Source organism: Takifugu rubripes, chromosome 21 (assembly GCF_901000725.2).
Source record: "Takifugu rubripes chromosome 21, fTakRub1.2, whole genome shotgun sequence".
NCBI classification, from domain to species: domain Eukaryota; kingdom Metazoa; phylum Chordata; class Actinopteri; order Tetraodontiformes; family Tetraodontidae; genus Takifugu; species Takifugu rubripes.
The window spans coordinates 4,709,976-4,721,470 of NC_042305.1; the positions used below are offsets into that span (position 1 = coordinate 4,709,976).

The 11,495-nt window shown below is 46.8% G+C and overlaps 1 protein-coding gene across 1 annotated transcript; it reads left to right on the forward strand.

Moving 5' to 3' along the window:
• The first annotated feature begins 4,030 nt into the window (after positions 1–4,030).
• Positions 4,031–9,620, forward strand: LOC115247517 (uncharacterized). Its single transcript, XM_029829518.1, has 3 exons — positions 4,031–6,119; positions 9,004–9,189; positions 9,580–9,620. The coding sequence occupies exons 1-3, from the start codon at positions 4,826–4,828 to the stop codon at positions 9,618–9,620; spliced, it is 1,521 nt and encodes a 506-aa protein (XP_029685378.1). The 5' UTR covers positions 4,031–4,825.
• The last annotated feature ends 1,875 nt before the right edge of the window (positions 9,621–11,495 follow it).

An 11,495-nucleotide genomic window follows, 5' to 3' on the forward strand; every position in this document is an offset into this window, starting at 1 on the left:
GATTTCACATTTTAAAGCTACGAAGCCACTGCTCAGTGATGTAGGAGACAAAGATATCTCATGAGGTACCAAAAAACCTAGTCAGTCAGTGATGTATTTTTTAAAAAAACAACTCCTAGTCCTAAATCCTAATATTTGACCAACATGGAATGGTCCTTGAATAACTAAAATATTTATAAGAGATAGATAACCTCTGGTCTGGTGAGGAGCTCTCCAAGTTAGACACTTTGGTTTTACGAGCATTGTCCCCCTCTATTGGTAACAACAGAAACTGCAGTTATAATTTTAAATGGAATATACTTTACGATATGACCAAGCAATAAAATTTATATATTAACAACAGCTACAATAATGTCAAAAAGTTTATTTATTACTATTATGGTAATAATATGGTATGGTCTATTGGTGACTGGGCTGAGAAGTGCTCTGTTGTTGGTTAAAGCCCCCAATGCGGAAAAAAACACGGCATGTGTTCTGGTAGCAGGAGGGAAGCGCAAGGACACCTTCAGAGCACTGCGGAGGCACCCTTGAGCCAGCTACTGATCCAAAAGAAAGAAAACAACAAAAGAAACAAAATAAATAAAAGGTATTATTATATTCTGAGACTCCAAGATAAATGTACAATAAACCGGCTTTAACAAAAGCAGACAATGACAGTGTAGACCTCAAAGTGATACTGACTGTGACTGATTTTCATTTATTCCAACATTTAAAGGTATAACAGGAAAAAACATTATAGTGACTTTAAAACTGAATATTTTAAAATAACAAATGGCTTTGAAAGACTAATGCAGAAGCACATGTAACATTTTCCATGGTGGTTTGACCCTGACCTGCCTGTCTACAGAGCTAAGCAGTTTACAGGTGATGCTTTAGCAACAACCTTCCACCTTCTCTAATTCTGTGAGTTACATGGTCATTTACCGTATTTTCACGACCATAAGGCGCACTGTATTAAAAGGCACAGTCTCAGTTATGGGTGCTATTTCTGTATTTAAAACATACATAAGGCGCACTGTATTATTAGACAACGACGTAAAACAGTGAGTTTCGACAAATTTATTGAACAAAATATTCATTCTTCCGCCACAAAACCATCAAAGTTTTCATCTTCTGTATCTGAATTACACAGCTGCACTATTTCAATGTCCAACATCCCGAATTTCCTCTTCTTAATAATCTGAATCGGACTCACCGACCGGTTCTGCTTCAGCGTTGATTTTGTGAAAGCTCTTACAATACATGAAGACGGTATCATAGCCCATGCGTCTACAATCCACCCACGTATGGTGGCATAACTTGCCCGCCCCTGCCTCATAGTCTTTGTGAAGGAGTGTTCACCTTCCGTCATCCAGCGCTCTGTCTGTTTCCGTGGCAGCCGCGAACCATGGTGAACGACGACTTCTCGTGCCCCGTTGTGCGTAGCGCCACCGTGCCGGTCCCTTTTTCTCCACTTTGTGGGTCAAAGGTAATGTTAAAAGTCAGAGGGATCTCATCCATGTTATCTTGTCGCGGCAGTAGGTGCGGAAGATGGCCACCCTCTCCTGGTAATCCGCAGGCAGCCGCTGCGCAACAGTTGTCCTCGCACATATGGAGAGATGCCGCCTCCTCATAAAGCGAAAACACTAAGATTGCTCGATTGCCATTTTCAGCCACATATTCGATGGCCTGCAGTTTAAAGTAAGCCTCATTCATACGCGTCTCGTTTGACCGGCGCCATTTTAGGGGATCCTTACGCGTAAGTGTGCCGCTAATCGATTGACGGAGCGTTTACCGTACCAAAGGTGCACAGCAGATTTTGGAACTCAGTCCACACACAAGGCGCACCATATTATAAGGCGCACCATCGATTTTTGAGAAAATCTCAGTGTTTTAGGTGCGCCTTATAGTCGTGAAAATACGGTAACCCTCCTATTATCATTTAACCCTCCTATTATCTTCATAACACCATTGATTGAACTAGGGATGACAAATTTAGAGGGAAGAAATAAATATGGGGACAGGTGGAAAGACTTGGATGGAGTCAACAACTTCAACTTCAGCTCAACTTTATTGATCCCTTTGGGATGACTCCCTTAAGGGAAATTAAAAATTCCAGCAGCACATTAGAAAGAGTAGCACACAGAAGAGCATCACAAGGGAAACATGGTCAAATTATTTCACTATGGATGAGAATGAGGTATATATATATTGTACATCTCAAATATATTGCACCAGGTGTCTGTTTCTGAGTGTGATTGTGTCACACAAGTAAGTGTTGCACAATAAGTGTAAGATGGTTACCACCTCCTTCAGCTGTCCTCCATACTCTATGTCCTCCTCCTCCCAAGTGAGTGAGTTGTAGAGTATGGTGGCATGATGGACAAAGGAGTTCTTGATGGTCCGGCACTTGGGAAGGAGCATTCTTTCACTTAACCGGCTCCTCGGGTTGCTGATGATGGTGTGCAGAGTGTGGCTGCATTGTTCAAAATATCCAGCGGTTTTTCCAGAGTCCTCCTCTCTGCATCATCACCAGGGAGTCTAGCTTCATGCCGACCACAGAACCAGCCAGTCTGATCAGTTTATCCAGCCTGAATGTGTCCTTCTTACCCCCCCAGCACACCACGGTGTAAAAGGGGACACTGGCAACCACAGACTGGTAAAACATCAGCAGAATTTTGCTGCATATTTTGAAGGATTGTAGTCTCCTCAGGAAGTACATCCTGCTTTGTATCTTCCCAAACAGGCGGCTGGTGTGTGTTGTCCAGTCCAGTTTATTGTCCAGCCACAACCCAAGGTATTTGTAAGAGTCCACAGCCTCCACCTCAGTTCCCCCTAACAGGACTGGTTGCGGACTTGGTCTGAGCCTCCCAAAATCAATAACCAGATCCTTTGAATCCTTTAAGGTGTTGAGCTGTAGGTTGTTAGTGCGGCACTATGCAGCAAAGTCCCCTACCAATCCCCGCTACTCCTCCATTCTATCATCCTTGATACACCCCACTATGGCTGTGCCATCAGCGTGCTTCTGAAAATGACACAGCTCCGAGTTGTAGCAGAAGTCCGAGGTACAGGGTGAAGAGCAGAGGGGCCACCACTGTGCCCTGGGGCGCTCCAGTGCTTCTGACCGCTGTGTCAGATGTGATGTCCTTTAGCCTGATGTGTTGTGGTCTGTCAGTGAGGTAGTCTGAGGTACTCAACTTGGAAGGACACCTTGGTTTGCTCATTTTGGCAGGAGTTTAAATCAGAAGGTGAAGCAAGAGCAAGCCTTTGGAACTGAGTCTTGGAGGGTAATATTTCCAGTCACTGTGTCCCCGAAGACATTCCAAGTTCTGTCTCATGTTTTACATTTTGATGGCAAACAAACAAGGCAGGGCCAACATGAACGTGACAAACTTGTGACAATAAGTAATGTTTGGGAAAAGTGGGTGCAGCATTGACCCGTGTTACAATCAGGTCTCCAGCAATATATGGCAAGCAATGCAGCCAAATATGGCATGAAATATGGGCAGCATGTAATGCACAATCCAGCAGTGCCTGGACTATACAAGTTTATATGAGCAAATCTCCTGGAGCACCGGAAAAAACAGGGCACAACAGTTGAGCTAATGTGGTTGAAGGATGGCATAGGCATATTTATTGTGATAATGATTTTTACATCTTATTCTCTGGTTGAGGAACTTCCCAAAAAGAAGCTTATGAGGTTGGAAACAATGAGAACCAGAAAGGATCGACCAGAGCTTCCCTCTGAACTTGCTGTGAGAAACAGGAAGGTAACATCTTGGTTAGAGCAAAAACACCAGAGAACACAAAAACCACAAATATTTTTGGACTACAATGAGACAAAGGGCTGGGTTGACAAGTTGGACAAGGTCACAGCCACATACAGCTGTTGACGCATGGGTGCATGTTGGCCAAAATGATGCTAAGACCAGTATGACCTGTTGTGACGGCCCGCCCATGTGTTTTGTTTGGTTTACCCAGAGGGTGGGTCGTCAGTGAGACTGGTTTCACCTGCAAGCTGGGAGGAGCCAGAGGGCATAAAAGGGGCGGTTCTCCTTTGTCTCGCTCTCTGGCTGGGCTGCTGCCACCATACCTCATGGCCGTCTCATCATTTTGGTTTGGGTTTCTCAATAAAATATTAGATGATTTGATCGTTCTGTGTGCTGACTCCCTCTATTTGTTACGACTTTGAGCCAAGTCGTAACAAATGGGGGCTCGTCCGGGATTTTGAAAATCCCTGAAGAAATGGTTGTTTTCTTGGCAGTTGATGTTTGCCAGGTTAAACGTAAAAGTTGGAGGGAGTTTAGCATACAGTTGTGTTAAAGTTTGAGAGAGCGTTAGTCCTTTGTCCACTTATGGTTTAGAAGTTTTGGCCTGGTGTGATTCAGGGCAGGCACTAGGTGTTGGAGACACCTTTCCCGGTAGGTCTAAGGTGGTCTGGGTGACTAGACCTGTTTGTTGTTTTAGTTTGTTATTTTGGTGCACTAGTGTGGTTAGAGCGTTTGTCTCGGGGACACTTCCAGGACTGTCAAGGTGGGCTGCCAGCGTGCTGGTCGCTTAACCGAGTCACTGGGCTTTGTGTTTAATCTTCCCACCACAACTTTTGCATGAAGTCTAGGGTTTGAGTTAGCTAGTTAGCTCCCTGGTTAGGTAGGTAGCTAGGGGAAAGTTGCTCCACATGTGACTGCTGTGTGCACACCAGGTTGACTAGCTTGTTTTGTTGGTGGTGAAGGTGCTTACTTGCCTTTACGCCGGGCACAACTGTGGTTGGTTAGCGTGCTAGACTGGGGTTTGGTAAGTTTATACGGTTTGAGTAATTCAGGGTACTAGCATTAGTGTTGTGGACATGCCTTCAGTAGATGAGTTCTTGCGGAATCCAACTTGGGAGTTATTAAAGACTCTCAAGAAAGAACAACTGTTAAAAGTTGCAGAGCATTTTGATGTGGAGTGCCCTAGGCCATCACGTAAAGACACGATATTGTCTACTTTAAAGGCAAACCTGGTGCAGCAGAAGGTTTTGCCTCCAGTAGTGGGTAGTTCTCTGGAACCTCATAAACAGGTTTCTCAGGTTGAGGGGTTCGGAGCTTTAACTTTTGAGCAGCAGAAGGAACTGCTAGTATTACAGCATCAGCAGGCAGTGGAGAAGGAGGCACGGGCTAAAGAGTACGCTTTTGAACTTGAGAAGCTAAAGTGGAAAGTTCAGTTACGTGAGGCTGAATTGAAGCAAGAGCAACAGAGTTTAGAGCGTTACCGTCTCGACCTGATCAAAGATGGTAAACTTTCTGGTCCCTCTGAAGGTAGCTTGTCGGCACAGAGTACTTATTTTGATGTCGCAAGTAACTTGAGACTGGTTCCCAAATTTTCTGAAGAAGATCTTGATACTTTTTTTTTGTTGTTTGAAAGGCTGGCCAAGGCAAGGAAGTGGTCTGACTCTGAACAGACATTGCTGCTGCAATGTGTTCTGACTGGAAAAGCTCAAGAAGCCTTTTCTGCGTTAAGTATGGCTGACAGTGAAAACTATAACTCTGTGAAGATTGCAGTTTTAAAAGCTTACGAGTTGGTGCCAGAAGCATATCGACAAAAATTTAGAACTTCTAGAAAACATGATAAAACATATGTGGAGTTTGTTAGGGAGTTAACTACTCTCTTTAATCGTTGGCGAATTGCATCTGGAGTAGAGACCTTTCCACAATTGTGTGAACTTATTTTGTTAGAACAATTCAAATTTACTCTTCCAGAGCGTATAGCTACATTTCTGGCGGAGCATAAGGTAAAGAGTGCATCAGAGGCTGCAGTTTTAGCAGATGAATATGCCTTGACTCACAAGATCCGGGGAAACTGGAGTCGTAGAGACATGCCTTCCAGTACTCAGAAAATGGACGGTTTGGGTTTGGAATTGGAAGTTGATTTGCCCAAGAGTGGTGGTATTCATGAGAAGCAGTACCAGGGTAGAACTTGTAATTACTGTTTGGGACAAGGTCATTGGAAGAGGGAATGTCCAGTGTTGAAGTCGAACAGCAGGTTCTACCAGGGAGTCCGTCCTGAAAAACCTGTGGCTTTGGCTGTGTCAGTTCGTGCTGCTGGTAAGGCTGGGGCAATAGCTGCTGTGAAACGGCATACTAACTCCATGGTGGTTGCCCCTGACCTACCTGTGGTGTCAGGGTTAGACGAGTCTGACTTTAGGTCAGTCGACCCAGGGTATCGTTCCTATGTCTCCCAAGGTTTTGTGTCCTTGGTGGGAAGTGGGAAACGGGTACGTGTTAACATTTTAAGGGATTCGGGTGCTTTGGACTCGTTTATTCTGGAGTCAGTGCTGCCGTTTTCCTCGGACAGTGACACTGGCAGTTGTGTTAAAGTAAGGGGGATGGGTCCAAATGTTTTGACTGTTCCTTTACATAAGTTATCTCTATCTTCAAATCTAGTGCAGGGTGAGGTTTCACTTGGGGTGTGTTCAGAGCTGCCTATAGCAGGAATACATGTGATCTTGGGAAATGACTTGGCCAGGACTCATGTGCAGGGTGGTGCACTGCTTATCCCTGAAGGGGTTACTAGGTCTGATACTGTGGAGCCCGGTAGTGGGAAGCATACAGACTCAGCAGTTTACCCAGTGGGGGTAGTCACTCGAGCTCAGAGCCGCTCTGGTTCTGAAACAGAGGGGAAAGACAAGCTGAGAAATTGTTCACGTTTTCCATTGTTTGACCCTTTGTTGTCTGTCACTCGCAGTGAGTTAATACAGGAGCAGGAAGAGGACTCCTCCTTGCAGGAAGTGTTTCATCAGGTCCGATCAGAGGGTGAGTTGGAGAATACCGTTCAAGGGTATTTTTTAGAAGAAGGTTTGTTATTGCGAAAGTGGGTACCCCAGGGGGAGAATTTTGTTGGCGAACCCATTTTTCAGGTGGTAGTTCCAATTAAATTCAGAAGTGCAGTTTTGCAGACAGCTCATAATGCAGGGGCTGGACATTTAGGGGTAAGGAAAACATATGATAAAGTGCTACGTTATTTCTACTGGCCCAGACTAAAAAGGGATGTGTCAGCTCACATTAAAACGTGTCATATATGTCAAATCACAGGTAAGCCAAACCAATCCATCAAGCCAGCTCCTTTGTGTCCGGTACAGGCAGACAGTCAGCCTTTTGAACGTCTACTGATTGACTGTGTTGGCCCTTTGCCCAAGTCTAAGGCAGGTAGCATGTATTTGCTAACAGTGATGTGCTTAAGTACACGATATCCTGCCGCTTACCCTTTGCGCAACATTACCACAAAAGCGGTTGTCAAAGCATTGTCCCAGTTCATTTCTGTATTCGGCATTCCAAAAGTCATTCAAAGTGATCAAGGGACAAATTTCACTTCACATATGTTTGCTGAAATTTTGAAACAGTTACATGTCAAACATGCTCTGTCTTCTCCATACCATCCTCAAAGCCAGGGAGCTATTGAGCGTTTTCATCAGACCCTGAAGTCCCTGTTACGCTCTTATTGTTCAGAGCTTGACCGAGATTGGGAGGAGGGGTTGCCCTGGTTAATGATGGATGCAAGAGAGGTTACTCAAGAAAGTACCGGGTTCAGCCCAAATGATTTGGTGTTTGGACACGCAGTGCGGGGCCCATTGGCGGTCCTGCATGATGAGTGGAAAAAAACTTCTCCACCTACAAATTTGACAGATTATGTAAATGGGTTTAGAAGACGTTTGTATGAAGTGGTAAAATTGGCAAAAGCAAACTTGGAAAAGTCCCAGAGGAAAATGAAAGGGTTATTTGACCGTAGAAAAGCGGGTCTTTAGCCCCGGTGACCAGGTGTTGGCACTTCTTCCTCTGGTGGGTTCTCCTTTTCAGGCAAAATTTTCAGGCCCTTATGCTGTTGTAAGGCAGAGCTCGGATCAGAATTACATCATTGCAACGCCTGATCGTAGGAAGAAGTCACAGCTTTGCCATGTAAACCTGTTGAAACCTTATTACGCCCTTCCGTCTGTGCCTAGGGGTACACTGGGGGAAAGACCAGTGGCAGTGGCAGCCTCAGTGGGAAACTCTGACCCTGTGTCTGAATGGGTAGGGGGTGAAAAGGAGGATGTGAATGTTCCTGATGATAGCATGTTGCAGGGCCGTCTTAGGAACTCCGAGTCTCTTAGTAAGTTAGAGATGTTGTTGGATCATTTGCCTGAGACTCGGAGGAATCAGATAATTGAACTGATACATTCTTTCCCTTCTTTGTTTTCGGACACTCCCTCTCGTACTCATTTAGTTGAGCATGACATAGATGTAGGAGATGCTCACCCTATTCGGCAACGTTTTTATCGCGTTTCACCGAAGAAACGTGAACAGCTTGAGACAGAGGTAAGGTACATGTTAGAGCATGACATTGCGGTGCCCTCTAGTTCAAGTTGGGCTTCACCATGTTTGCTGGTGGTTAAACCAGATAATACTTTTAGACCATGTACTGATTTTCGCAAAGTGAACAAGATCACTAAACCTGACTCTTTTCCATTACCACGGATGGAGGATTGTGTAGATCAGGTTGGTTCGGCAAAATTTGTCAGTAAATTTGACCTTTTGAAGGGTTATTGGCAAGTGCCCTTGTCAAAGCGTGCACAGGACGTTGCTTCATTCATAACCTCTTCAGGGCTTTATTCATATAAAGTTATGCCATTTGGGTTACGAAATGCACCAGCTACCTTTCAGAGATTAATGAATACAGTAGTGGCCGGCTTGGATGGCTGCGCGGTGTACTTGGATGATGTTGTCATCTATAGTGACACATGGGAAAACCATCTACAGCACATCAAAGCTTTGTTTGACCGTCTTGAGTGGGCAAATCGGACAATAAATCTAGCTAAGTGTGAGGTTGCCAGGGCTACTGTAACTTACTTAGGAAAGGTGGTGGGTCAGGGGCACGTTCGTCCAGTTAGAGCCAAAGTGTTGGCCATTGATCAGTTTTCCCCACCAACAACTAAAAAAGAACTCATGCGTTTTTTGGGCATGGTAGGCTATTATCGGGCATTTTGTAGGAACTTTTCTACTGTGGTTGCCCCTCTTACTAGTCTCCTTAGTGAAAAGGCAAAGTTTGAGTGGTCACCCCTGTGTCAGCAAGCTTTTGAAGAGGTTAAGCTTGTGATTTCCTCTGCCCCTGTGTTGGCCGCTCCTAGAATGGGAGAGCCTTTTAAGCTGCAGGTGGATGCCAGCAAGTTGGGGGCTGGGGCAGTACTGTTGCAGATAGGTGAGGATGAGATAGACCACCCAGTCAGCTTCTTTTCCCGAAAGTTCAATTCTTACCAGTTGAACTATTCTATTGTGGAGAAGGAAGCGTTGGCATTAATATGGGCCTTGCAGCATTATGAAGTCTATGTAGGGGGGGGGAGTGGAGCCACTGGTAGTTTACACTGATCACAACCCTCTCACATTCCTCCATTCTTTGCAGAATCCAAACCAACGACTCATGAGATGGTGTCTTTTCCTGCAGCCGTACAACTTAGACATCCGCCATATAAAGGGGGCAGAGAATGTCCTGGCAGATGCGCTGTCTAGGGCACTGCCTAGTTGAAATTTTGTGTTCTGTTTGCCTTAATCTCTTGGTTTTTCCCTGTCCTTCTTGCTCTGTTTCTTTAAGGGGTCAAAATTGCCCAGGCAGGAGGAGCGGAACTGGGTTAAGCCGAGCACAGGAGTGGTGCCAGTCTGGACCTGTTCCTTATGGGGGGGGGTGTGACGGCCCGCCCATGTGTTTTGTTTGGTTTACCCAGAGACTGGGTGGGTCGTCAGTGAGACTGGTTTCACCTGCAAGCTGGGAGGAGCCAGAGGGCATAAAAGGGGCGGTTCTCCTTTGTCTCGCTCTCTGGCTGGGCTGCTGCCACCATACCTCATGGCCGTCTCATCATTTTGGTTTGGGTTTCTCAATAAAATATTAGATGATTTGATCGTTCTGTGTGCTGACTCCCTCTATTTGTTACGACTTTGAGCCAAGTCGTAACACCTGTTCACAGTGGAGGAAATATGGCTGCAAGGAGCATGCTTACAAACTGCACAACCTGAGCGTAAAAGTTTAGAGTAAAAGTTTGATGTGGTAATAAAGAACACTTCATGTTCTGCCTTTTGATTTAATTCTTCTTTTTATTAAGGTGAAATTAAATAAACAAAATAATAATAACCCCTCCCTGGGCTGCCACCTTATCGTGGTGGAGGGGTTTGCGTGTCCCAATGATCCTAGGAGCTCCGTTGTCTGGGGCTATATGCCCCTGGTAGGGCCACCCATGGCAAACAGGTCCTAGGTGAGGGACCAGACAAAGCGTAGCCCAGGACCCCTAATGATGCTGAACAACTTTGGTGCCAAGTTTCCCTTGCCCAGATGCGGGTCACCGGGGCCCCCTCCTGGAGCCAGGCCTGGGGGTGGGGCACGTTGGCGAGCGCCTGGTGGCCGGACCTCTGCCCACGGAGTCCGGCCGGGCGCAGCCCGAAGAGGCAACATGGGACCCCCTTCCCGTGGGCTCACCACCTGCAGGAGGGGCCAAGGGGGTCGGGTGCATTGTGTTTTGGGTAGCAGCCGGAGGCAGGGACCTTGGCGGTCTGATTCCCGGCTGCACAAACTGGCTCTAGGGACATGGAATGTCACCTCTCTGGTGGGAAAGGAGTTGGTGCGCGAGGTTGAGAAGTTCCGACTAGATATAGTTGGCCTCACCTCGACGCACGGCAAGGGCTCTGGAACCAGTCTTCTTGAGAGGGGTTGGACTCTCTACCACTCTGGAGTTGCCGATGGTGAGAGGCGACGAGCAGGGGTGGCAATTCTGGTTGCTCCCCAGCTCAGTGCCTGTGTATTGGAGTTTACCCCGGTGGATGAGAGGGTAGCCTCCTTTCGCCTTCGGGTGGGGGGACGGATCCTGACTGTTGTTTGTGCCTATGGTCCAAACAGCAGTTCAGCGTATCCACCCTTTTTGGAGTCCTTAGAGGGAGTGCTGGAGAGTGCCCCTTCTGGGGGCTCCCTCGTCCTCCTGGGTGACTTCAATGCTCACGTTGGCAATGACAGTGTGACCTGGAGAGTGTGATTGGGAAGAACGGCCCCCCTGATCTGAACCCGAGTGGTGTTTTGTTATTGGACTTCTGTGCTCGTCTCAGATTGTCCATAACGAACACCTTGTTCAGACATAAAGGCGTCCACATGTGCACTTGGCACCAGGATGCCTTAGGCCGCAGATCGATGATCGACTTTGTGGTTGTGTCATCGGATTTGCGGCCGCATGTTCTGGACACTCGGGTGAAGAGAGGGGCGGAGCTGTCAACTGATCACCACCTGGTGGTGAGTTGGCTCTGATGGTGGGGAAGGATGCCGGACAGACCTGGCAGGCCCAAACGTGTTGTGAGGGTCTGCTGGGAACGCCTGGCAGAGTCCCCTGTCAGAAGGAGCTTCAACTCACGCCTCCGGGAGAGCTTTGACCATGTCCCGGGGGAGGCGGGGGACATTGAGTCCGAGTGGACCGTGTTCCGTGCCTCCATTGTTGAGGCAGCTGACCGGTGCTGTGGCCGCAAGGTGGTTGG

What these genes read in the sequence shown, in the direction of transcription:
- LOC115247517 (XM_029829518.1), top strand. Translation starts at nt 4,826, where the DNA reads ATGCCTTCAGTAGATGAGTTCTTGCGGAATCCAACTTGGGAGTTATTA. An exon ending in TAACTCCATGGTGGTTGCCC is followed by an intron (nt 6,120 to 9,003) that starts CTGACCTACCTG and finishes CTGTGGTTGCCC; the next exon opens with CTCTTACTAGTCTCCTTAGT. An exon ending in GGCAGTACTGTTGCAGATAG is followed by an intron (nt 9,190 to 9,579) that starts GTGAGGATGAGA and finishes TGTTTCTTTAAG; the next exon opens with GGGTCAAAATTGCCCAGGCA.